At 41.0% G+C, this 26456-nt stretch overlaps 1 protein-coding gene across 1 annotated transcript in view; it reads left to right on the top strand.

The window, feature by feature from the left end:
• The window catches only part of ANKRD22 (ankyrin repeat domain 22), a 91456-nt gene that overhangs the window by 53247 nt on the left and 11753 nt on the right, over window positions 1-26456 (top strand). The window contains exons 3-4 of the mRNA XM_077258924.1: window positions 9956-10043; window positions 24349-24540. Coding sequence (XP_077115039.1) covers window positions 9956-10043; window positions 24349-24540 — 280 coding nt within the window. The remainder of the gene's footprint in view (window positions 1-9955; window positions 10044-24348; window positions 24541-26456) is intronic.

Raw genomic sequence — 26456 nt, 5'->3', positions numbered from 1 at the left:
GTGGGTGGGATAACATAATTTGCAAGAAATGGCATAATTGCAAGCTCATGCAAATCTCACGTATACCCGCCACTCATTTTGGCATTGTCGCTACGCCTTTGTAGCTGGGTGTACGCTTCCCGGCTTCAGAGGTGCATTGCGCATGACCGGAAGTCTTCTTCTGAACTTCCAATCATGTGCAGTTTGCCTCTGAAACCGGAGAACCGTAAAACCAGCTACGGAGGCATAGTAACACTGCCAAAATAAGTGGCACACATGCGTGAGATATTCACGAGCTGGCAATGACAACAGGTGGTGCAAATTATGTTATCATGCTCACAGGGGCATCATAACATGGAAAGAGGGCTAACTAATCTGGGACCACTAACCCCCCTTCGACTAGTCAAAGCCCTAATTAGCATAGGAAAAGGATGTCTTATAAATGCTTTTTTTTAGACATTTATTTAACTGAATAATGTTGTACACGGCTGGATAGGCAGGGAATTTAGTCATCCAAAGGTGAATGCTACTGGATTGGAGGAGTGCATGGGAGACCTTTTTAAGGGCTCATTCACACTACCGCGTTTTTGGTTCAAATGCTGTCCGTGAAAAAATTAGCATTTTTTTTTTTCCAGTTACCAAATCTGCATGTAAAAAAAAATAAAATAAAATAAAAATTAGCAGCATGCACTAGTTTCTTCTGTAAATTGGATGAGACTCACCCATTCAAGTTTATGGGTGTATAAAAAGAAAAATTGATGCCATACATAGTCACAGTATTTCCATTTTTTACAGATGCATTGCAATTCTATAATATAGGAAACTGTAAATGATAATTGCTGTTGTAAAAAAAAAAAGTGTTTACAGACTGCGCACGGATGAAAAGTGAGAAAAAAAAAAATCATCTCCCCTCTTCTGGATGAAACTCTAAGGTCTCATGCACACAATGAGTATTTGACTTTTTTTTACCTCAGTATTTGTAAATCCAAACCAGGAGTGGGTGATAAATCCAGAAGTGGGTGACGTGTTTCTATTATACTTTTCGTTTTAGCTTACAAATTCTGAGGTAAAAAAAAGCCCCTCAAATACTCGATGTTTGAACGTGGCCTTATTTGGGATATTTGTGTCATTTTGAGGTAACAGATGATTGGGTACTTCAGAAGATAATTTTAACCAGATGTTAGCCTAAGATGTTTCATGCTTGTCCCGCCTCTCTTCTAAAGGTGCTCAGCAGAAAATAAAGAGCAGGACTTTCCCTTGTAGACCGAGTGCCACACAATGCAATCATAAATGTTATTATAAGAAACTCAGTTGAACTGGAAAAACCAGTCATGGTAATTTAGTCTTCTTGGTGGCAGCTTGGGGTGAGGCTCCTTGCTTCAAACATCAATGCACTTAGCTGAAGGTCTTGATACTGAATGTTAACAATGGCCACCAAACTTTAATAAGAAAAAGATTCATTTTGATCATAAAGGTAGTGAAGCTTTCTCCTACTCATCTCAGACCTTTTAGGGTATATGCACACGCTGTGGATTTTGCTTCGGATCCGCAGCGGATTTGACGCTGCGGATCCGCAGCAGTTTTCCCAAAGTTTACAGTACCATGTAAACCTATGGGAAAAAAAAAAACGCTGTGCACATGCTGGGGAAAATTCCGCGTGGAAACGCAGCGGATTATTTTCCGCAGCATGTCAATTCTTTGTGCGGATTCCACAGCGGTTTTCAATCAGCACCAATAGGAAAGTGCAGTTGAAAACTCGCAGAGGAATCCGCAGAAGAAACCGCGAGAGTGGTTTTGCACTGCGGATTTTCCAAATCCGCTGCGGAAAAATCCGCAGCAGAATCCTCAGTGTGTGCACATACCCTTATATTACAGCATCAGGCAAGCAAACTTTCACAAAGGTGTACGAAGTCCTCACTGACCATTCCTTAATGAGGATCTTATTTCTACACTTAGCAGCTGAACTTATATTTTAGAAAATGGTCTTTTGTCCAAAAGAAAAACCATTATGTAAAGAAATATAAAAGCCCAAAAACATATAGAAGACAACCCATTACCTGCAAGGAGAGTGATATTTTCTTCTTTCTATTTCAGTCACTCTGGAAAAAAAAAAGATGATAACCTGCCAAACTGAGGCCCTTGGTGTGAACACAACTACAGATTACATTTTTTTGACATGCTGATCGTTTGGCTATGTTCACACGATGCATTTTTGCAGCGTTTTTATTTCTGCAGTCAAAACCTACTTTCTTGGCAGTAAGAAGCAACATAAAAAAGCAGGTTTTGCTGAATGTCACTTTTTTGCAGCATTTTTTAAGCTTTTTTTGCTGTATTTTTGTCAGGGTAAATTTGTCTCTTGTGCATGCTGATAAAGTTTTGTGCATAAAAAAAATAATGTGATTCAACTACATCAAGTGTTTGCACCAAAAACACCATAAACCTGATACCTGCATTTTTTGCAGTGGTTTTTGCACTTACACTTTGCTTTCAATGGGTAAAAAACGCTGAAAGAAGTGACATGCTGTATGTTGGAAAAATGCAGCTCTTTGACAAAACGGTCAGGAAAAAAAAACAAGGTGTGTGCATGAGATTTCTGAACGCTCATAGACTTTGCTGGTACTGTGAAACGCAGCTGAAAATTTGCATTGAAAAAACATTAAAAAAAAGAAAAAAAAAAGCTGCAAAAACGCAACATGGCCTAAGGCTGGGGTCACACTTGCGAGTCACACTCGGGACCGGAGCATTCAGCTGCATAGAAATACATGCAGCCGCACACTCCAGTCCCGAGTGCCGGCGGCAGTGCCAGATATTGAGGCGATAGGCTCTCGTGAGTTTCTCGCATTGCACTTGCAAGTGTCACCCCGGCCTAATACTACGTAATCTTGCAGACCCAGTGGTGATATAAGTAGAGTTTAGGGAGAACCCTTGGGGGATATTCACACCGAGTTGCTTTTTTGTTGTTGTGTTTTTTGCCCAGAAACTCTGCAAAAAAAAAAAAAAAAGAAAATAACAAGTTTTGATGGGGATTTTGTTTTCTGAAATCTCCTGGCAAAGACTTTGGGTATATATTCTGAGGCAGTAAAAAGCTTCAGAAAACCAATCTTCTTGCATTTTGGAGGAGTTTTTCATTTCCTGAAGCGGTTTTGAAACGTTTTCAGTGTGTGTTTGTTTTTTTTTTGTTTTTTTGTTTTTTTCATTCTTTCCCTGCACACTTCTAATTGTACAGTGCCAAGTTTGGTGCAAATTCCATCAAATCCCTTTCAAAAGAGCTTAAAAAGCAAAAAAAAAAACATACCCTAAGGGTATTGTAGTGCAGCGGGGTTGGTTCATTGTGACAGATGGTAACCACAGGAAAAGTTCACAACAAACGTGTTTTAATGTCCACACTCACACAGTGTATAGCATATGGTATCCTCCAGATTGCAGCCGAGAAACAAAACAGTCCGTGGGAGTCCGGTTGCCGAGGGCGACAGTACCATCGTATCACGCTGCAGGGTGGCAGGAGTTTGCTCTGCTGGCTCTGTGTTAACGCACACAGGCTGAGCTTCGGCAGAGCCATCTGCTCCGCAAGTTGCAAACTCCAAACTGACACCCAAACCTTGCTGCAGGGTTTTTTAAAACTGGAATCAGTGGACATGAGCCACTTGCAAGACCCGGCCTGGAGGAAACAGACCGCCCTGCTACCTTCCTGTAGTCCGTTTAAAAAATAAATGCCCATAACGGGTTTTCCTGAACAATGCCTTGGCCAAATACCTTGACCAGATCAATGCTTACTTTTATTCTGCCTTGTGACTCGCAGGCATCCTGCTGTGACCACAAGGCACCCCAGCGGGTCAATACGCTTCTGAGCGCATCCTGGGGGACACATAGCGACACTGGCAAATAACAGCGGTCACTGCCTCACAGTATGTTCACTCTTGTCTTTTTCCTCCATTTTTAACAGCTCCACTCCTAAAAGTTGGGAAAAGAGACCATAAATTTGTTTTTGTTTTTTTTAACTCTTCAGGCTTTCATAAACACCTGGTGGGGAAAAATCTGAATGTCACTTTCTTTGAAGCGGATGCTGATGGAAAATGCTACAAACAAGGCACTTTCCTATCAAAAGGCTGCAAAAAATTCCTCAGGACATAAAACTGCAAAACCACTGGAAACACTGTTCAAAATCGCTGCAAGAAACTCAAAACTCATCCAAAAATCCCCAAAGCAGAGTCTCTAACAGCATTAGAAAACTCGTAGTTTTACATTCGGTAAAAACTGCAGTGTAAACATACCCTAACAGTTTGAGCCAAATAATCATTAGTTCAGTGCATGACGGCTTTTGAGCCTGGTTGGTTTTAGGGCCAAGAATCAGGAGAAACAGGAGAGAGAACAATAAACATTATGGTAACAGAAGACAAGGCCTTCTGGTCTGGTATAAGTTTTCAAGAGTCTCAAATCAAATATTCAGAAATTGCTGGTCGAGGCCGGTGCCTTCATAATTAATTAGAATAACCTGAATATTTGGATATTTCCTGTGCTGGAGGTAGTTGTGGGTAATGTGGGCTAAGAGGGCAGGAACAGTATGGGTTCTCTTTTTGTTAGCCAAGGTGAGATGTTGGATGCTTCCATTAATGAGAATATGGTATATCCTCACAGAACGTATTCTACATCTTGACTAATCTCAGGATATTGGATTTAATCATATAATCTAATAAAAAAAATATATTCCGGCCTCAAGTCTGCAAACAGAACAAGAGGAATGTTAACATTGTAAAGAAAAAAAAATTCTATGGAACTAATGACGTTGTAGATAGATCAAATGTTAGAAAGATTAATTGGTTGTTGTATTATCATAAAAAAAATCTTATTAGAGAAATATGCTTCTTTCTCCACTAATAATGAGCCATTTCTCCCACTCCCCCCTGACACCTGAACATATCATGCACTCAGAAAATTAGCTAAAATCTATCTTGCTCAAGACACAGTGGACTGCACTTTACTGAAGAATGAGATTTCTGCAGGAGGGGAGAAGGCAAAGGGAAACATACAAATCATACTGCTGCTTCAGTATTTTAACTTTCACCGCAGGACTGGATTCACAGTTACACTGCCCAGTAAAACTTTATATTGTCCTCCATGCTGCTTCGACTGCTGTAAATGTTACATAGAAACAGGAGAGCAGAAATCCCTCTGGTCTGTGTACTCTGTTTGGGAGTCATAATGGTAGCTACCTTACACTCACTAGCTCAGGGACAACTTAAAATGAGATAAAGCAGGTGGGTGAAAAATGTAAGGTGCACTTCATATGAAGGCCGTAATTGGTGCACACACGACAGCTTATCTTGAAATGTTACTTGAAACAAAAGATACACTTTAAACATTAACAGATATTGTTTTGGGCGTAAAAGGTTCTCCAGGACTTTAATATTGATAGCCGATCTTCTCCACTCATAGCAGACAAAATGTGTTTTACGGTTCTTCTTACATTATAGCACTAATTGCTCCTACAACATAAAAAGCAGCTAATGTATCCTTCATTGTATGAAGACACCTGTGATGTGTGTGGTAAGAAGTGTTCTCCAAGACTGGGTGCCCAAGATCCTGAACTAGCAGTGCTTTGGATGCAGCGTATGGTCGCTGCCTGCAAAGCGCTGCCTTTTATTGACCACAGGTAGATCTGCATGTGATCACTGAACCATGCCGATTTACCTAATTCAATACATTCTAGTGATGTAATATCTGTTGCGGAGACTAGCGTCTCCGAAAGAGAGATTGACATGCTGCGGTCTTGAAAGACTCGCTGCATGTCAGTGTCTGCGGATGATCTGCAGGCAAGTATGCACTAATAGTGGACATGGGATTTCTAGAAATCCCATCCACTATGATGTAACATCTGGCCACTGCGAGTTTGACGCTGCATAAATACGCAGGGTCAAACCCACAGCAGTTCCTAATTGTGGGCACATACCCTAATGGTTCCTGTAATCTAAGCACAAGTCTTTAATTTCTGGTTTCAGTATAGTAACAAGTGAAAGTGGATCTGTTACCAGATTGTACAATGCAATCTGCATACTTTATCAAATAGACCTTGCATCTAATGAGGATGGTGTAGTCACTATTAAAATACATGCCATAATGGCCGTATACTTTTTTTTTAAAAAGGAAAACTAAAAAAAATTAAGAAAAAAATGAAAAATTATATATCCAGTTCTAGCTCCCATCTCCCTATCCTGTTTTTCCAAGAACTTTGCTCCAAGGGACTGTGAACCTGATAGCAGGGCGGCATTGTGCAATTTAAAGGGACTATTATTCACAAAAAGGGGGAGGGGAGGAAACAGACAACCCGAAGATTCGAGCTGTGTCAAGACTGTGTGAACTGTGTCCTTGTCTTACAGGACTTCATGGACTTTACTCCTGGACTGCTGGAGCTATTGATGTGTTGACCAATGGGCCTTTAGTTACAAAGAACTTGGACACGCTGTGTGGAGACAAATGGATGACCCGATGTCTCTGCCGGGTTGAAGAAACTGGACTCTGTCCATGGACTATTGGACAACTATTGTTGTGTGGCCTAAGGGCCATTGTTTTTCAGGAACATAGCCTAAGATGGACATTAGTTTGTGGTTCTAACAGAGAGTACCACCTAATTAAAGTATTGTGCAGGAGAAGGACTTAATATGCGCCCAAGATCTGTTGGGCGGTTGTTGTTGGCCTACTCACCCAAGAACTTGAGCTCTTCTATTCTGTGGTCATTGCGCTCTCCGACAAGACACACTCTATACTCTGGGAAGAGATTACTGCTTTTATGTATTTTATGTGGATTTTATAAGCTGCAAGTTGTCTTCCATGTTCTATAATGGTTGATGATGACCTTGTTCAAAGAGGGGAGGAATGTAATAATGATGGACTGTTCTGTTGCATTCCTACCCCTGAAGACAACAATCATGCTATGTGTACAGTGCTTTGCAGTTTCTCTATGTAATGTGAATAGTGATGTCTTCTATATTGTGTGATGGTATTGTACAGTGTATAAGAAAGTAAAGTACAGGGTATGCACAGGGTTAGACCTGAGAGAAGATAGGTACTGTTTATGTAGTTCCTGGTGTCAGGAGATAGAGCAGTGTAGTAACAAGTCCAAGTTCAAGTCCATTGGGCTGCTAGGGTCAGAATGTGTCTACCATTCGAACATGCTAGAATCCAGAGAGTACTTCCCTGTCGCACCCGGAGACCGCGGTCTGGCATAGGGATTGCAGGACACATCATGTCCTTTTGGCGTACAGGGGAAGGTGGACAGGAACCTGTCAAGACAGAAAGTAATGCATCCCAGGTGCACCGATGAATGGGAAGGGAGATCCCTGGGGCTAACAGAGCCAGTTGACAAAGGGATGCTCAAGGAGAAACGAATGGTCGAGCCGAAGATGTATTTTGTACTAAGGAAGTAAGGAACATGAAGTGGTGTGTCCTATCACATGTATTACACCCTGATTAACTTGAACTGACTAGTAAACATTTGCTTGTTGCAATGAATTTGCTGTCCCCTGAATTGCGTGCGACAGCTCCTGAGGTTGGAGTCTCAGAGACAGCAGAGGTCTGCGGCCTACAAGTGAGTGTGATGCACTCCACACCTGACAGCACGCTAGGACTGGAATACTATTCTCCTGTAAAGTACCAAAGCCTAACCAGACAGCAGCTCGGTCACGCCCGTGTCCACTTTACTCCTGCACATCTGAGGGCATCCTGTTGTGGGTCACATACTCCTACATTGACTTGCAGGCACAACTTCCTGTCTGTTATGACCTATGCGCCTCTCATCTGGGGACACGATTTGGATGGAATGGGAGGAGTACGTCGCTCTGACCTGATGGGGCAAAACTGCCTCTAAATGACTGACAGTGTGTCTGAACAGCAAACTCAGATCAGTCTTCTCAGATGCAACCAAAGCTTTGCAAACAGGACATAACAGATTAGAAATAGTGCCTGCAAGTCAACCCATGATTACATGACCCACACCGAAATGCGTTCATAGAAGTGCAGGCAATGAAAGTATATTATAAACGTGATTGTTATGAAGTGTTAAGACACATGGAAGGGGATGAAGTAGTAGTGATGAAAACCCCTTTTAAAGCTTAAAAATAGGTGGTGGTTGAGGAAGAATTAGTCAATGACACTAAACCAGTTAAATATAAGCTGTCCACTAGCCAACTAATAGGCTAGCTTTATACTAATCTGGCTTAGTAGATATGCACTGTTCTGGCCTAATGTACAGTCTTCCATTGTAAATGGTCCAAGGCAGTGTCAATTTCTCCAGTCAGCATCCAGGAAGCCTTTGGGGTTTACTAGGTCCAGCAACAACATGGTCTCACACAATGCCATGACGACTTGCAAGTCCTAGAGCAGAGGTCTCAAACTCAGCTGGATATATGGGCTGTAGATAGAAGAAATGTGAATTTGAACGGCGAGATTACCTTTTTAGTGATACCGTATTGTTCTATACATTTTTTTGAACATTTTTAGCTTGTCCTTTTTTTATTTTTTTATTTTTTTCTTGTAAATATCTTTTGTATGGGTTATGGTACAGTTTTATAGCTTGGGTCATTCCTGGTGCGGCGATAAAGTACATGTGTATTTGTTTACTTACTAAGTGTGTATTAAAAGATGCACATTCAACTCAAAAGAATTGCTGATGTCGACAGGCCCCAGGACCAGGCCACGATCATCTCTGGAGCTCCAATGCCAAAAGTGAAGATTGCCCTGGGCTAGCTACCACAGATGACTGGACACTGGACCAGGGCTGCACTAATCTTTTTGATAAACTTTAATATCCATGTGCTTGTAAATCAGGCATTAGAACAGCAACCAAAGTTTTTGCTGCAGTAGTTATTTTTGTAAAAGTAACAAGGAAACATTACGAATAGATTGGTTGGTTGATCTGGTCACTCTTGACTTGTCAGAAACTGCTGACCATGTACAGTTCAGTAGCAATGGGACAATCAACTGAGAAGCTAAAGATCCACTAACAGGCATTATGATTTCTATTTTGCAACGTTGTGCTGAATAGCTGTTGTGACTAGACAGGGAAAATCATAATATACAACCCTTTGGATACCTCTCAGATTTTTTTTTTCTTAATTTACAGTATGGCCATTTTTATGGTTTAGCATTAAGTATAATCCACAAGAACAAACTTTTGACATTATTTTACCTGCACCTTATTATGGAACTAGAATGACCTGTTGTAGTCTAATCATACGATGTTGTGGTGTGTACGACATGTTCTCTATTTTGAGGTTCTACAGGATTATGATGTGTTAGGATAGTTCATCAGATTGGTGGGGGACTCTTCCCGATCTATTATCTATTTTCTATTATCTATTTTTGCTTAAAGAGGTTCTACAGGATTATGATGTCTTAGGATAGTTCATCATATTGGTGGGGGACTCTCCCCGATCTATTAACAGGTTCTGTAACTGCTGGATGTAAACGGTGCATGCAGACTGAACACTGCTAGTCTGTACACTTTGTAATGGCTGTTCTTGGGTACTCCAGCTTTGCTCCTATTGAAGAGAAAGTCCCATGAGCTACAGTACCCGAGAGTCCACCACACAGTATACAGACCTATGATGCTCCAGCTCTGTACATTGTGGACTTCTGATGCATGAGAATTAGTGGAAGTGCGTGGCATCAGATATTAGTGACCTATGCTAAGGTCCGGTCATTAATATTAACGTCCTGGACAACACTTTAACCAGTCTACTTTTTTTGTTTTATTTTTATAATTTCGAAACAAAATCACATATGTTTCATTATGTGCACAATGACTGAGAGCAACAATGTTGTAACTTGTCCTAGTCCTGTCATGTATTAAGTAATACAACACCTATGGGTTGGGCGTCTTCAGCAGCAATCCTTCATGTCAGGATGTTTCACACGTCCACCTAGTATTGACTATGTAAAGTCTTACATTTTTGTACTTGATGTATTCTTCTACTTCCTAAAGGAAAGTGACTGTGAGGAGTTGGACTTTTACAGTTACAGATCAAGAATTATCCGGATCGGTAGAGGACATGGGAATTTTGTACTCTGAGGTACGTTGGATTATGTTTGTATAGATGTAAGTTTTATATCATGCATAGACTTAAGATTGACACAGGCCTGTCATGACTCGAGGTGGATGTTGTGATTTTCCTGTACTTCAAGTCTTAAGATATCTTTGTTCTCCTATAGAAGTTTAAAGCTCATGCAACTGTCTCCATTTCCAAAGACCTGTACAGGATTTGGTGAACTATGGGCGTACTGAGTCACATACATTGTGTGGCCCAATGCAGTCGTCCAACGGAACAGTACTATCAAATGGGGGAAATTAGACCCAAAAGAATTAATCTGCATAATACACAAATTCAATACCCGACAGTCCATGTAATTACTCATGTATGAAATAGCAGTGTCCAAAAATGACAATTGGTTCTAATTAGGGATGAATTATTTGCAGGCCCTTGGTCCTATGCCCATGTCATTCTGTGTCTGTCAAACAGGAGAACTACAAACTGCCTTTCACCTGATGGCATCCATGGCTCCTGTTTTGATTAGCCGGCTGCCTGGTACGATCTCATTATTGTGGAGTGGTACACAAACAACATCACGCAGACCAGCTAATCATGAGGAGCCGCAGATGTCGGCAGGTAGGAGGCGATTGCTAGGGCCCCGTCAAGTGGCCCCCAAATACTAAGCTGGCCACTGACCCAGTGTCCTGCAAATTTATGTGCTCTTCTTTAGTTGTAATCTCTCCGGATATAGAATGGCTGTGAAGAATTGTGACTGAGGGGCACTTCAATCCTTTATTGTATGCCCGCTGACTGGTGTACCCAGTTTAGAAGGGGGTAAAGCTTGTGTCCCAATGTTCCCTGCTTTTCCTTATCGCCTCCCTTTCTGTTTCTCACACATGGCACCCCCCTTTTCCTCCTCCCTTTGTGCCCCCTTATAAATGATGTCCCAGCCTCTTCCTGCCTCTCTCCTCACAGCAGTGTGACCCGGAGGCTGCATTTTCCCACCCTCCCTCCCTTACTTATTGTTTATTCAAGGTGTTTGGAGTGATATGTGGTTTTTGGAGTCACAGCCGCGGTCAATTTGTTATACCGTAAGAGTTTTCTATGCATGAAGTCGGACTTGCGCCAGGAGTCCGGTCGGGCATATAGAGTCGTACCTGTTCAACTGGCCAATTGTGTCTTACCGGTGGTATTGCTACCCACGTGCTGTGCACGCCCCCTTCCGCTGTGACCGACCTTCACCCATTAAAAGAAAAAAGTGTTTGGTTTGAATATGACTTGTTCCTTATTACATGGGACACTTTTGAGTAAAAAATACAGCTTTGTGGGTCTCACCATTCTGCTTCATGATACTAGGTCATGTCTATGGAAGGTCATTGTATGGGATAGTTGAAGAAATGGTGAAGTCTTTATATTGGGAGTTTCAAGCTACATCTTATAGGTATATTACCTAATGCAACATTATCTGGGTACACCTGCAATTTATACATCGTCATGGTAGGAGCACATTTCTATAAAAAAGGCTCTTTTTATTGATATGCACACATAGAGGTTATGTACAACCTGTGGAATTGCATCAGTAAGCGATATTTACCGCACCAAAGACCTGCAGTCCTGAAGATCCAAATGTATTTTTGTTTAGCCCCGATGTTAGAATTATAAATTATTGATTTGCCTCTTATGATATTTTTGTGATATTTCCTGTAACACGTCACAAGCACTTATAGCTCTCCTTACTGCTTAAAACATAATATCCAAAGAATTCAGCACAATGTAACCTTTAAAGGGCTTTTCTCAAGATAGAAAGCTATCCTAATGTGCACCTCGGCTCATTTTGTTGGTCTTGTTTCATCAATATCGGTGTTGTTCACGTCAGTCTTGAATGAGAAGACATGCTGGAGTCAGATGCTCCTGATTCATGAAGAGGTGAGGTCTTCTTTTGTGAATTTGGAGAGTCTAACTAGTGGCATAAGGGAGTTAGATTTCAGGCATAGAGAATGCCACAGCTCGTCATTAGACGAACGAGCTTTTGCGTCCTGCCCCATCGCCAGCCATTTTGTCAGAGCTGGGAGAAACTGGTGTGAACTGGTGTAAGAAGTATCCAAATTTAGGCACAATCCAAGTTTTGCCTAATTTTTTGTGACTTTTCAAAACTTTTATGCCTAAATCCTGGCATGAAAGCTTTGAATCGGGTCCGTAATCTATGTGACTGTCGGAAAAAGCTGAGAGCTGTAAAAACTTGTGATGCGCGAACATACTCGGAATAGGTGTTATCTGAGCATTATCGGGTCCTAACAGAGGGACCTCGGCATGCTCGTGTAATATGTTCGAGTCCCCGCGCCTGCATGTCTTGCGGCTCTTGACAGCCACAACAAATGCAGGGATTTCCTGTTAGGCAATCCGTGCATGTGTTGCAGCTGTCGAACAGCCAATAGACATACAGCCGCAGGGACTCGAATATATTGTTCGAGCACACTGAAGTCCCTCTGTTAGGACCCGAGCATGTTCAGATAACACCTTATCGAAGCACATTCGCTCATCACTAGTAAAGATTAGTAGAACAAGGTGTGCATGCATGCTTCATTCAAGAGGAGCTCTGCAGTGATTGCTCGGGGACCTAGCAGATGGACTCACAGAGATCAGTAAGTTATCCCCTATCCTGTGGATATTAGATAATGACATCTACTGATGTTTAACTACAGCTTAAGGTGCAACAGGAAACTTGGGCAATACGGCCATGTATAATGCAAGTCACTGCTGACTCATGAATGTATTAAAACTCATTCTACTCTTGATATACACGGTACATTTCGGTAAGCACTATAGCTTGCCGAATAAGCCCTGACCCGATCAAATTTGCTCATCTCTAATTTTCATTCAATCTCTGCACACGTGGTCAAAATTGTTGGTGCAATTGGATTTGTCAATAATATGAATAATATGTACAACTGTAGTCACAGGAACATCCCGCTGCTTGGAGATTGTCTTATAACTTTTACCTTTAACATGTTGTCTATAATTTTCTTTCTAATCTCCTGAGACAACTCTTTCCTTCGCTTCCTCTGGTAAATGTTGAGTGTGATACACACCATGTCACCAAACAGCACGGTGAGTATCTGTAGCCCTATATACAGGCCCATCCACTGATTCCAAGATTGTGGACACCTGTGATGCTAGTTAGTGGAGACACCATGATTTAACATGTCACATTATTTTCAGGGGTACCATCATTTCTGTCATGAGTTTTATTTATTTTTTTTAATTCCGTGGAAGCATGGCTGAAAAGCAATGTCTGACTTTCATTTTCATAGATTTTTTTTATTAATTATTACTTTTGTCAGATTCAAGTTATTTCTCTGACCACTGTGGGATTTTCTGTCATTAAACGAGAGGTACCAACAATTTTGACCACGTGTATCTATTTGCATAGGGCTACAGCTACTGGGGTCTATACATAGAGATGACCATAAACTTGTACACCCCTTTATATAAAGAGTGCAAGAAAATATTGCCTAAATACATCGGAAGCCACCTTGTAGTTAAGCCCTTCATGACTAGGCCAATTCTCTCATCTCTAATAAAAATGCCACCACAATATTCTGGCTTGAACAGGACTAGTGTAGACCATACAGAGGCTATCAAAAGTGTAAAATATTAAGGATTTTACCCTTGCGTAGACTACAAAAAATTGAGACCGGTTTAGACCTTTTACAGCCATACATAGCGATAAAATTTCACGATCAGTTATTCAGTTACTGATTTGCTTTTTTTTTTCCACGATATATGGGGCTTTATTTTTATGTAACTGTCATTCTTTTTTTTTTTTTTTTTTCCTATTAGCGGGCAGAAAAATAAGGGAAATTAGTCTTTTTTTTTTTTTTTTTCTCTTTTTTTTTTTTCTTAACCACACAGGTTTACTAAAATACATTTAAACATTTGTTCCTTGTTCTGCATCAAATATCTTTATGTATTGAACACGCTTTGTGTTTTTTTTTGTTGGTTTTTTTCATTTTGGGGGGGGGCAGGCAGTGCTAGTAACAGAGATTTGGGCTGACTTTTGCATTTTTATTTATTTTACATTCATTTTACACATTTATTGTGCACCTCGTAAGGTCATACAGTGCCTGGGAAGAGAACCATTTAAATGTTGAAATATTTATGTTTTCGCTTATTTCTCTCGTAAGTGGGGCTCTGGCATATTAGCCCTGGTTACATAGGAAATGCAGCCTGCTGGCTGCATGGCAGAGTAGTCTTGGTCTTCTATGTCCTAACAGATCTTCCTTCCCATGTAGCCACTGTATATGGAGGAGGCAGCACCATCAGCGCTTCCTATTACTGCATAACCAGTTGTTTAGCACTGTGTGTACAGCAACAAAGAAGGCAGAGACTGCAATAAACCACCTCTGCCTTCTCTATGGGGATCCGGACGTCTCTTACAGCCGGAGTTCCGATCCTGTTTTTAGAATGCTAGTGCAGAGTAGGAGCGAGACCGCCTGGATGTTTAATGGCTATAGGCAGACCTGAAGCAGTAATAAATCAGACAAGTTTTTCTTTTTTTTTTTTTTTTTTTTTTTAGTCTGGACGTACATGTAAAAACACAAGTTGAAGTAACCTTATGTGACACTGCTACACCCATCATTACAGTATAATACAATAAATATACAACATAGTTTCCATATGACAGGAAAATGTTTGCACCTCTGGGTGTCTTCTACTGGGCGAGTGAGTCACCTAAAGATTTGATGTCACCTCCTTACCACCTACATTCCATGTCGCAACTCATCTTATCATCTCATCAGTATATAGTTGGTCTAGGAAAACTCACAAAATGACAGAACGCCCTATAGCATTTTTGCCTTAGGAGGAAAATTACATTTTTAGTCAGGAATGTAACATGTTGAAATACAGAAAGCTATGTTAGCACATATATGCTGTGACACACTCCACTGGATCGGTTTTATTGTTTTGGCCTTTTTTTACATTGTTGGCCAATGGATGACATTTGTCACTGACTGATACAGAGCCGCATGCTTCTGGCCTCATTTATTTATTGTGCTTACGTACTGATGCTGCCACCACCATGTTTTGTAAGTGGGGATGGTGTGTTCAGGGTGATGAGCTGTGTTGCCTTTACACGAAACATATCGTTTGGCATTGTTGCCAAAAAGTTTGATTTTTGGTTTCATCTGACCAGAGCACCTTCTTCCACATGTTTGGTGTGTCTCCCAGGTGGCTTGTTGCAAAGCAAAATTTAAACAACACTTTTTCTAGATATCTTTGAGAAATGGCTTTCTTCTTGCCACTCTTCCATAAAGGCCAGATTTGTGCAGTGTACGACTGATTGTTGTCCTATAGACAGACTGTCCCACCTCAGCTGTAGATCTCTGCAGTTCATCCAGAGTGATCATGGGCCTCTTGGCTGCATCTCTGATCAGTCTTCTCCTTGTTTGAGATGAAAGTTTAGAGGGACGGCCGGGTCTTGGTAGATTTGCAGTGGTATGATACTCCTTCCATTTTAATATGATCACTTGCACAGCACTCCTTGGGATGTTTAAAGTTTTGGAAATCATTTTGTATCCAAATCCGGCTTTAAACTTCTCCAAAACAGTATCATGGACCTGCCTGTTGTGTTCCTTGGTCTCCATGATGCTCTCTGTGCTTCAAACAGAACCCTGAGACTATCACAGAGCAGGTGCATTTATACGGAGACTTGATTACATACAGGTGGATTATATTTATCATCATTAGGCATTTAGGACAACATTGGATTATTCAGAGATCCACAATAGACTTCTGGAGTGAGTTTGCTGCACTGAAAGTAAAGGGGCCGAATAATATTGCACGCCCCACTTTTCAGTTTTGGAAATTCCACAAAAATTTAAAATGACAAATTTCGTTCAACTTCACAATTGTGTTCCACTTGTTGTTGATTCTTCACAAAATATTTACATTTGGTATCTTTATGTTTGAAGCATGATATGTGGGAAAAGGTTGAAAAGTTCCAGGGGGCCGAATACTTTCGCAAGGCACTGTAGCGGGCAACAGGTGGGTCGCTAGATTCTTAAGTCTGTGAACGTAGTAACCAGGTGCGTATTGCTAGACTGCCCTCATGGGATTTAAACCTGATACTACATGTCTTAACGGGGCCTCCTTTTGAACCCCTGGCCTTAGCCTCTGCTAAAGTACTTACCCTCAAGACTGCCTTGTTGATAGCCGTAACCTCGACAAGATGAGTCAGTGATATTCAAGCATTGCCAGTAGATGCTCCTTTCTTAAAGATCTATCAGGACAAAATAGTTTTAGAACCTGACCCAGCGTATTTACCTAAAGTTGCTTCAAAATTTCATAGGAGTCAGGAGATATATTTACCATCCTTTTATGATAACCCTACTACGCTAGAGGAGGAAAAATTCCACACTCTAGATCAGTATTTCCCAAACTCCAGTCCTCTCGGCTCCCAACAGGTCATGTTTTCAGGATTTCCATAGTGCTGCACAAGTGAGAGAATTCCTGATACTTCCATCACCTGTGTAATACTAAGGAAATCCTGAAAACATGACCTGTTGGGGTCCGGGAGGACTGGAGTTTGGGAAACACTGCTCTAGATGCTAGAAGAGCGGTGCTAGAGTACTTAGAAAGGACTCAGACGTGGAGACAGAGTAGGGCGCTGTTTGTCTCTTTTAAAGGTCAAAGGTTCAGTGTTACAAAGAACACTATCGCCTGGTGGATAAGGGATGCGATCAGCCTGGCGGACTCAACCAAAGATGAGGCTCCACCAGAGGAAGTGAAGGCGCACTCAACCCGAGCCATGGCGTCTTCATGGGCCGAAAAGGACGATGTCTCCATTGAATCGATTTGTAAGGCGGCAACTTGGTCATCACCTTCCACCTTTTATAAACATTACCATCTTGATCTATCTTCACCCAAAGTGTAAGCTGGAGGTGGATCAGTGCATAGTGCTGTGCTCACTCCCAGTGATGGTCTCTGAAAGTCTCTCAGTGGGTGCTGTCGTGGTAATAAGAAAACCGGTTATTACGTACCGTTAATAGGATTTATGGAGTCCACTATAGCACCTGCGCTTCCCCCCATAATTAATTGCTGAATTTCCTACACTCTATGGGAGAATGTTATTAAAGTTTCATTCTAAAGTGGTGGCGGTATTGTAGTATGAACAAGATATTTTGTGTTCTGATCCATGGGCGGTTCTTCTCATACTCTGAAACACAACTGAGGAGGCAAGGGGGTCCCCCCCTTTTTTTTTTTCTGTAGGTTCCTGTCCTGATGGTGGGTGGGACCCCCTCTCTCCATGGGTGCTGTTGTGTACTCTGTAAAATCCTATTACCAGTACGTAATAACTCGTTTCATGTTCGATCCTTCTTTTTTGCCAGTGTGCACTCTTTTGCCTGGTCATCACTTCTCATCACAGCCAGCGAGCGCACTGTCACTGTGCATATTACACAGTGACAAAAACCTACTGAACATACGTTGGAATTGACAACTGATGCATGCTCAGTAAAGCAGGGACTAACCCAGCACCTGAAACAGATGTCACAGATAATGCAGAGTGGGGTCAGAGGCTGCGGTAGTGATTCCATCTTCTGCCCCTGATGACTGCTCATTAGAGTATCACAGTATGCACTTGGGGGTTATCAAACAAAGCTTAATCAAAGATGAAGAAAGTAACATAAATAAATAAAATAAAGCAGTTAGATATTGTTCCCTCCCTACGCTAGGAAATTTTTAATTAACATATATTAAAAAAGAGATTTAGATCATGACATTAAATAGACACGTTTAGGCTTAAAATAAATATTAGGTTCGGACCACCCATACCTATTAGTGATGAGGGAATATACTCGTTACTCGAGATTTCTCGAGCATGGTCGGGGGTCCTCTGAGTATTTTTTAGTGCTCGGAGATTTAGTTTTTCTTGCCGCAGCTGAATGATTTACAGCTATTAGCCAGCATAAGTACATGTGGGGGTTGCCTGGTTGCTAGGGAATCCCCACATGTACTTATGCTGGCTAACAGATGTAAATCATTCAGCTGCGGCAAGAAAAACTAAATCTCCGAGCACTAAAAAATACTCAGAGGACCCCCGACCATGCTCGAGAAATCTCGAGTAACGAGTATATTCGTTCATCACTAATACCTATATCAATGTGATCGCGTATTTCAGAGGTAAAAGCAACTATACATTTTGTGATCGTTTCACTTTAATACTTGCAACCCTCAACCACAAGTTAAAAAATGTATTACTGTAAAATTCACCAGCATGGCGCCATATTGTTACAGCTTGTATGAAGGCGATATATTCATTAGTAACATCTAGCACCACATGTACTTTTTAATTAGAAGGTGTTAACTCCATAATATGGACAATGAGTCGTGTAATTACTGTCTATTAGGTTAGATTAATTGCATCCTTTTTAACTAATGTAAAACCAGCAAAGTAAACAGAATATAATAGTACTATAACTAAAATGGTAATCATCCAGGCTAAGCAGTCACTTTTTTAAAGGGGTGTTCTCAAGTTTGAAAATGATCCGCTATCCATGAGACAGATAACTTTCTGATCGCTGAGGTGGCCCCCATCGATGACTAGAACAAAGGCTCTGAGTCCTGGCTAATGGAGCGGAGGTTGATTTATACACACTGCTTATCTATACTAATGGCAGCACCGAAATCAGCTGAGCGCAGCACTGGGCAATGGCTGGTGCTTCCATTAGAATGAATAGTGAGAGTGCACATGATTGACCTCTACTCCTTTCAGCAAAGACTCTTTGGACTTGTAGCAATCAGAGAGTTATCACCTATCCCATACATCGGGGGTAACTTTCAAACTAGAGAACACTCTCCATTCATTCTTGGTGTTGATCTTTTGACCAGTAGCAGATATATATGGCATATTGTGTGGTTATAGCATGATATGTAGTGATGAGCAAATCATGAAATATTCGGGAAAATCGTCACTAATAATTTCTATTATCCGTGTATTCGTACCGAATAACGAATCCAATGCAAGTCAATGGGAGAGCAGAATATTTTTCTGCTGGACCCAACAAACAGGTCTGGGGGCCTGAGAAAAATGCTGAAATGGATGGGAAAGAGCTAAAACTAAATGAGAACAGAATGGAGAAGATGTCTGCATGCCTTTCTGACTCACATATGGTATCTGGGAATAATGTCAGACTATTGCGCCGGTTTTACAGATTTATAAAAAGATCTACCAAACCATATCTACATTTTTTTTTTAAATGGAAAAATGCTTAGAAACCTTTTTTCCTTCATAATTACATGTATGTAACTCAAAATAAAAAGAAATTATACCTCCTCTTTAGCATATGTTCACACAGCGTTTTGTCTTCAGTTTTTCCTTTAACATTTGTGAGGGCTCTCACTCCTACATTTGGGAGGTCCCTCCCTCATGCCAAATAGTTGGCAAGATAGTGAAATACATATTCCCTATCCCTTTACAATGCCAGCTAAAACATGTCTACTTGAATTTTAAGCTTCGCCTGCAACCACCACCATGTCCACCGCCTTGTCATTATGTTGGCCTCGCTTCACATTTTCAGAGGGCCAGCAGGTGCTGTGAAACGCAAGTTTGGGAAGGGCCCTCAGGTGGCCCTGTATCATCATACATTTGGGAGGTCCCTCCCGCATTCAACATTGTTAGCTAGAAAGTGAAATATATATTTCCCATCAATTTACAATGCCACCTAAAACATGTCCATTTGAATTTTAGACTTTGCCTGCCACCAACACCTTGTCCACCGCTATGTCATTATGCGGCCCTCGGTGACAATTAGCAGAGTGCCACCATGTGCTGTGAAACCTGCATTTTGTAAGGTCCACAGTTCATTTTTGCCACCGGATCCCTATGGAACCATTGTCATAGCGGGTGAAGTCGCTGTAAGGTGAATATAATACAGGCGTTGGGGGAGCTGTATGTAATATCAGTAAATTGGATTCTACCAGACACCAAAAGCATGAAAATTAAATTCTGAACACAGTGCATGCAAGCGAGGGCCTGTATTGTGCTAAGTCTGTCAGGCCTGAAACCCATGTCAGTAACATGCACAAACCTCATTTACTTGGAAGCTGCCTCCTCAAGGGAAAGAGACAGGAGTGCCATTGACCAATTTGCCCAAGCCTGCGCACTTCTGGAAACTACCCAACTAGGCAGACTGTATCTTTTGCATGGTTTTGAGCAAAAATGGAGTAATTACAGGATATATCCTAGAGAGTGACAAGGTCTGTGGAGTGTATTACTCTCATGACAGGCAATGCTACAGAACTCGGGTAAAGGCCTTAGCGTGGCAATGACAATGTTCCGATATGTATAAGTCTGCGGCCTGAATAGGTCTGTGGAGCGTGTGTAAAATTATTGCCACTGCTAAATTGAGATGTCTATCTCTGCCCAGATTGCGCCAGTCACACAACTGCTAGATAAAGATACACTATTTACTAAACCAATTGAAAATTATTTTTATTTTTAGATCGCCTTGCTGACACACTGCAGCAGTGGACTAATGAAAAATATTGCCTTTTCTAAATTGTGACATTTGTTTATCTCTGCTCAGATTGCACCAGTCGCACAACTGGTAAATAAAAATAAGCTATTTATTTTACCAATAGAAAGTTAGGGTTGGGGCCACAGTTAGGGTGGGGGCTACAGTTAGGGTTAGGGTGGAGGCTGCAGTTAGGGTTAGGGTTGGGGCTAGGGTTAGGGGTGGGTTCGGGTTGTGGTTAGGGTTATAGTTAGGGTTGGGATTAGGGTTAGGGGTGTGTTGAGATTAGGGTTGAAGTTAGAATTGAGGGGGGTTCCACTGTTTAGGTACATCAGGGGGTTTGCAAACACAACATGGCGCCCATCATTGATTCCAGACAATTTTGCGTTCAAAAAGAAGTAAATGGTGCTCCCTCCCTTCTGAGCCATGCCATGCGCCCAAACAGTAGCTTTCTCCCATATAGGGATATCTTCAAAGGGAGATTTGTAGTTAAAATTCTGCGCTGCGGCGAAGATGAATTTCAGGAGAGTATAGTTGATTCACAGTGGTTTTATTCAACGCGTTTCAGGGGTCTCATGCCCCCTTCATCAGGAAATACCACCTTGGTGGCGCAGAATTTTAACTACAAATCTCCCTTTGAAGACATTATTTTCTCTGGTCGGTGAAGACCTGAGGATCTGCAGCAGCCGCTATCTACATGCTCTAATCTCATCCTAACAAGGTGAGCAAATTTAGTGTATATTCTCCTCTGTGTAACGTGGATAAGACCCTATTGCACTCTGTCTCCCCATTGTTTTGCAATATATACAGGATATCGGCATACTCAGGAGTAATTGCACAACAAATTTTGTGGTCCATTTTCTCCTGATACCCTTGTGAAAATGAAAATTGGTTCCAAAGTAAATTTTTTGTGGGGGGAAAAAAAAATAAAAATGAAAAAGTAAAATGTTCCTTTTTTCTTCCACATTGCTTTAGTTCTCGTGAAGCACCTGAAGGGTTAATAAACTTCTTGAATGTGGCTTTGCGCACCTTCAGTGGAGCAGTTTTACGAATGGTGTCACTTTTGGGCATTTTCTATTTTATTGACCCCCAAACTCGCTTCAAATGTGAGGTGGTCCCTAAAAAAAATGGTTTTGTAAATTTTGCTGTAAAAAGTGAGAAATCAGTGGTCAACTTTTTTTAACCCTTATAATGTCCTAACAAAAAAAAACAAAATTGTTTCCAAAATTGTCCTGATGTAAAGTTGACATGTGGGAAATGTTATTTATTAACTAATTTGTGTGACACAACTCTCTGATTTAAGGGTACAAAAATTAAGTATGACAATTGCAACATTTTCAAAATTTTTGCCAAATTTCTGTTTTTTTTTCATAAACAAACGCAAGTTATATTGAAGAAATTTTACCACTAACATGAAGTACAATATGTCAAAAAAGCATTCTCAGAATCGATGGAATACGTTGAAGCTTTCCAGAGCTATAATTGAATTGTAAAAATTGGCTTGGTCATTAAGTAACCAATTGGCTCTGTCACTAAGGGGTTAAGCGATAGACGAGGAATATTATTTGACAATTGGCTTTTAAAATGGAAGTTACTTTATGCTGGCACTGAAGAATATTATTTAGCTGTAAAAAATAATTTTGTTATAGGTTGCCACACAGGAATATTATAATAGCTCCAAAAAATTGGTTTTGTATATGCTGGTACTACCTAATATTGTTTGCCTCGAAAAAGAGCTGACTTGTATATCATGGTAGTGGATAAAACCCTCCTTATTTCCACCCGATCCCACAGTCTGTTCCTAATACTATACAACACAATGGAAAATGGCAGCGATCTGCAGCATGTACTTGCAATGATAACACCCAGCTGCTTGCCTTTTACTCTCCCTCCTATTCTCTCCCTATGCTATCTTCACCTAACAAGGAACTAATCTTCACAACCTTCAGCTCTTAAAAGAACTTTTTGGAATGAATAACTCTCCCTATACGCTTTTATCACTCTCCCTACGCTCACAGTACACGTTTTCCGGCTGTAATGTGTGCAAGGTGGCGCTAGCAGCCATTAAGTATCCCGATGACACTGTAGGGCCAGCCAATCACAGTAATGCAAATACCAAAGATGGCGCTGGCATTACTGTGATTGTCATGTTCATAGGCTGCAAATAACGATCCAAACATGCTGGGTGGTCACTCGATTATAACGAGGCGAATACCAAATTACTCGACGAGTAACGGATAGCCCGAATAGCGTACTTTTCATGTGAGTAACGGAGAGTGCCGAATGTATTCGCTTATCACTAATGGTATGTTCTATGGTGAGAAACCTCTTTATAGAGAAAGTAGAAAATGTATCATGTATACTCATCAGTAGGTTCCTTTTTCCACTAAAATAGCTCTGACTCCTTGAGATGGTGAAATCTATAAGACCTGTGAAGGTGTCCTGTGGTATCTGGCACCAGGACATCAGCCGCAGATCTTTTAGTAGGTCCTGTAAGTCGTGATATAGGACCTCCCATGGATACAATTATTTTTTCAGCATATCCCACAGAAACTCCATCAAATTGATATCTTTGAAATTTGGAGATCTAAGAACTCCATGAACGCATCAATCAGGAATGGTTTGAGGAAAATGAAAATCTTTGCTGTGTTGTAGACCACATCATCCTGGTGCGAAATCACTGCCATGAATATGTTAAAGTAACATCAAATGAATAACACATGAGGTTTTCCATCCAAACCTTGCCTAGAAAATCAGTGTCTTCTAGCTTGTCTTCTTCCCAGGTGCCATCTTTTCCCATGACAGGTTTTCAGTAGTGTAACTTGAAGCTTGTTGGTTCCAATGCAAAATCTCCTACGACTCTCAATGAACACTGATCTTAAAAATAAAAAAATCCTGGCTAACCTCTCTGTCTTTCATTATGTGCCTAAAATGAACATTAAACAGCAGGTAGTTGCTTAGAGGGGTCGCTGACAGCTTCTGCCGTCAAATAAGCTGCTCCATGTCAACAGAGCATCTCTTCCTCCAGGCAGCTCTGTTGATGGTGCATTACCGATGGTGTCATGCTGATTAACAGCTGGTTCCCCGCAGTTAGGCGGCGGGAAGCCAGCTGTCAATCAGCATGACTTTGGCAGCCATGACCCATCAACAGAGCAGAGGGAGAAAAGAAGCCCCTGCTCTGTTGATGAGACGTCAGCGGAGGCGGCTGAATCCATGTCAAGAGCAGTCTGTGATCGCTTGGTGCTGGCAGAGATTGGCACCAAGGATAGCAGGCAAGTAGTTGGCAACTACCTGACTGCTAGGTCTTAGACACATTGTGAAAAGTAAAAAAGTTGCATATATCCCCTTTAACAGTATTTGTCTTCTCATATGAGTCAGTTGCCATATGGGCTCTCCCAGGCTTATAGTTCTGCCCCTACAGGTTGTGGGTGGTATTGCAGCACAGCCTAATTGACTTCAATGTTGTAACTGAACAGTAATTCCAACTGCAACCCAGAGGTGTGATGCTGTCTTGTAGAAGAAAGCAGCCATGTATTCTAATTCTGTACAATTTCAATCAATTCAGTTTACCTGATAGTGGTTTCATTGTTTGGTAGTTGATCATTGTGCATCATATAAAAAGAATAATGCAGACCACAATGGGATGTTCCCACCTTGTAAACCGATGTTACGAGGATATGGCATCACTTTAGGATCTGTGGTGGTCTGACCTCTGAGATGTATATTTTAGTGACATGCTGTCACTTGGAGTTGGGGTAAGCCATAGTTGTATAATGTTTATTTGCGGACAGTGAATGATGAAGATCCTTCATGTTTTTTTTTTTTTTCATTAGCCGATCTGTCAAGCTGCCTATGAAAACGATCTAAATGAAATCCAGCATCTTGTAGAAGAAGACCCCGATGTTGTTAATGTGAAGGATAGCTTTGGTGGAGACACGCCACTCATATGTGCCTGCCGGAGAAGCAATATTAAAGTTGTCAATTACTTACTATATGCGAAAGCTGATATCAACCTCACAAATAATGTAAGTTAAAAAGAGGGTTAGATTTCGAATTTTAATCTTTGATTTACAGATTCTCAAAGAACACTATTATTCAGGTAAAATGTTTTAAGGTTTATTTCCAAAATCACAATGTGATTTTATAATAATGTACATATTTTTAGCCATTAACTGGTTCCAGCAGAGCACTACGCTACTGCACTGCACCACAGGAGCGCTGTAATAACTGGGCAGTGCAGAACTGAGACACAAGCTGAGCATTTGCAGTTTCACATCCTTAATCTGTCACAGCAGACAGCAACAGCTCTGCTCTGCCTAGTAATAACAAGCTCCATTGTGGAGGAATGCAGGAGAGTTGAGCTCTGCTATGAACTAGCTAGCAATGATATAAAACCACACAGGCTGCTATACTGATGCAGATGGCAGAAGATAAGCCCTGTTACGCATGGCACTGTACCATACCTCCCAACTTTATCAAGAAAGAAAGTTGGACAAAATATGCAGTGCAGCGTGGCACATTTTTGGTCAAGCTCCTAGCCCCACACATTTACTTTTTTTTTTTTTGTACCTTGGCTTGAGGAGTTGTCAGAGGGAGCACAGTGGCAAATGAGGTACATTGATCAGACCACCAAGGACAACACGGCGTAGGCACAAATCTGTGAATGTCCTGCTGCATCCGAAACAGTTAGGACTTCTGGATTTATTTGTTGCTAATTCACTACATAGTTGTAGCAGCCATCATTTTTTCTTTTTCCATAAGCTTCAAAATTTGAAGCGTTGCTTTTTTTATGAGAAGAGCTAATAGGGTGTATACAGCTACCTTAAACAGAGGTGGCTACTCCCGAAACATCTGAGGTGTGCAGGCATACTGTTCCTCCATCCAATGTCTCAGTATGTAGGACTTTCCCCTGTGGATCTACAGCAATGTCCGTTTAAGGTACAGAAAGTAAACTGTTTTGCATATATCATTACTAGATTGTATTTTTGTACTTTAGTCGATAAAAATATTTCTATTTGAAAGATACTTTTGTGGGGTTTTAGAGAGCATGAGACCACTCATAGACCACTCGTAGATATAGTTTCAGAGTAAGCTAGACTCAAAACTCGTCATATACAGTACAGACCAAAGGTTTGGACACACCTTCTCATTTAAAGATTTTTCTGAATTTTCATGACTATGAAAATTGTACATTCACACTGAAGGCATCAAAACTATGAATTAACACATGTGGAATTATATACTTAACAAAAAAGTGTGAAACAACTGAAAATATGTCTTATATTCTAGGTTCTTCAAAGTAGATACCTTTTGCTTTGACTGCTTTGCACACTCTTGGCATTCTTAAGAGTCAGAGAGCCATTAATCCAAACATAAAGAGTTTTAATAATAAAATAATAAAAAAAAAATGTTATGTTCTCCGAGATACACCTTTGATGGAAATTACCATCAAGAAAACAAACAGGTGCATAATGTCTCGTGAAATATGACCTTGTGGTAGATCGGCTCACTCGGCTGAACCTGAAGGTAGACACAGGTACACTGTCTCTTTAAATCTGGTTTATTACACATGTGGCATAAACAAACAAGAAGTGAAAATAAACAGAGCCGAACAGGCAAAACGGGAACAAAAACAAAGTGATATACGGTCTCTGCAGCTGCAAAGATCCCACCCGCTCAGGATAGAACAGCCAGGTTCAGTATAGTTAATATAAACAAATCCACTTCTCTGGAGCTGCTGGCTCCAGACCCACTGAACACTGAATGAATGCCTCTGGAGGTTTACTATTTAAAGCCCAGACCACACCCCGGGGAGATAAGGTGGACAACCTCCCATTCACTCTATAGTTGTCCACAAAAACCCAGCCCTTTAAATGGCCAACTAAACCCATTCAACACAGTGTGCTAGAGGAAACTTCTAGGTTTCAAATCACTGAAGCTA

Source organism: Ranitomeya variabilis, chromosome 4 (genome assembly GCF_051348905.1).
Source record: "Ranitomeya variabilis isolate aRanVar5 chromosome 4, aRanVar5.hap1, whole genome shotgun sequence".
Taxonomy (NCBI): Eukaryota; Metazoa; Chordata; class Amphibia; order Anura; family Dendrobatidae; genus Ranitomeya; species Ranitomeya variabilis.
Note: the sequence above shows the minus strand (reverse complement) of the source record. Positions and strands in the feature narration are given on the sequence as shown.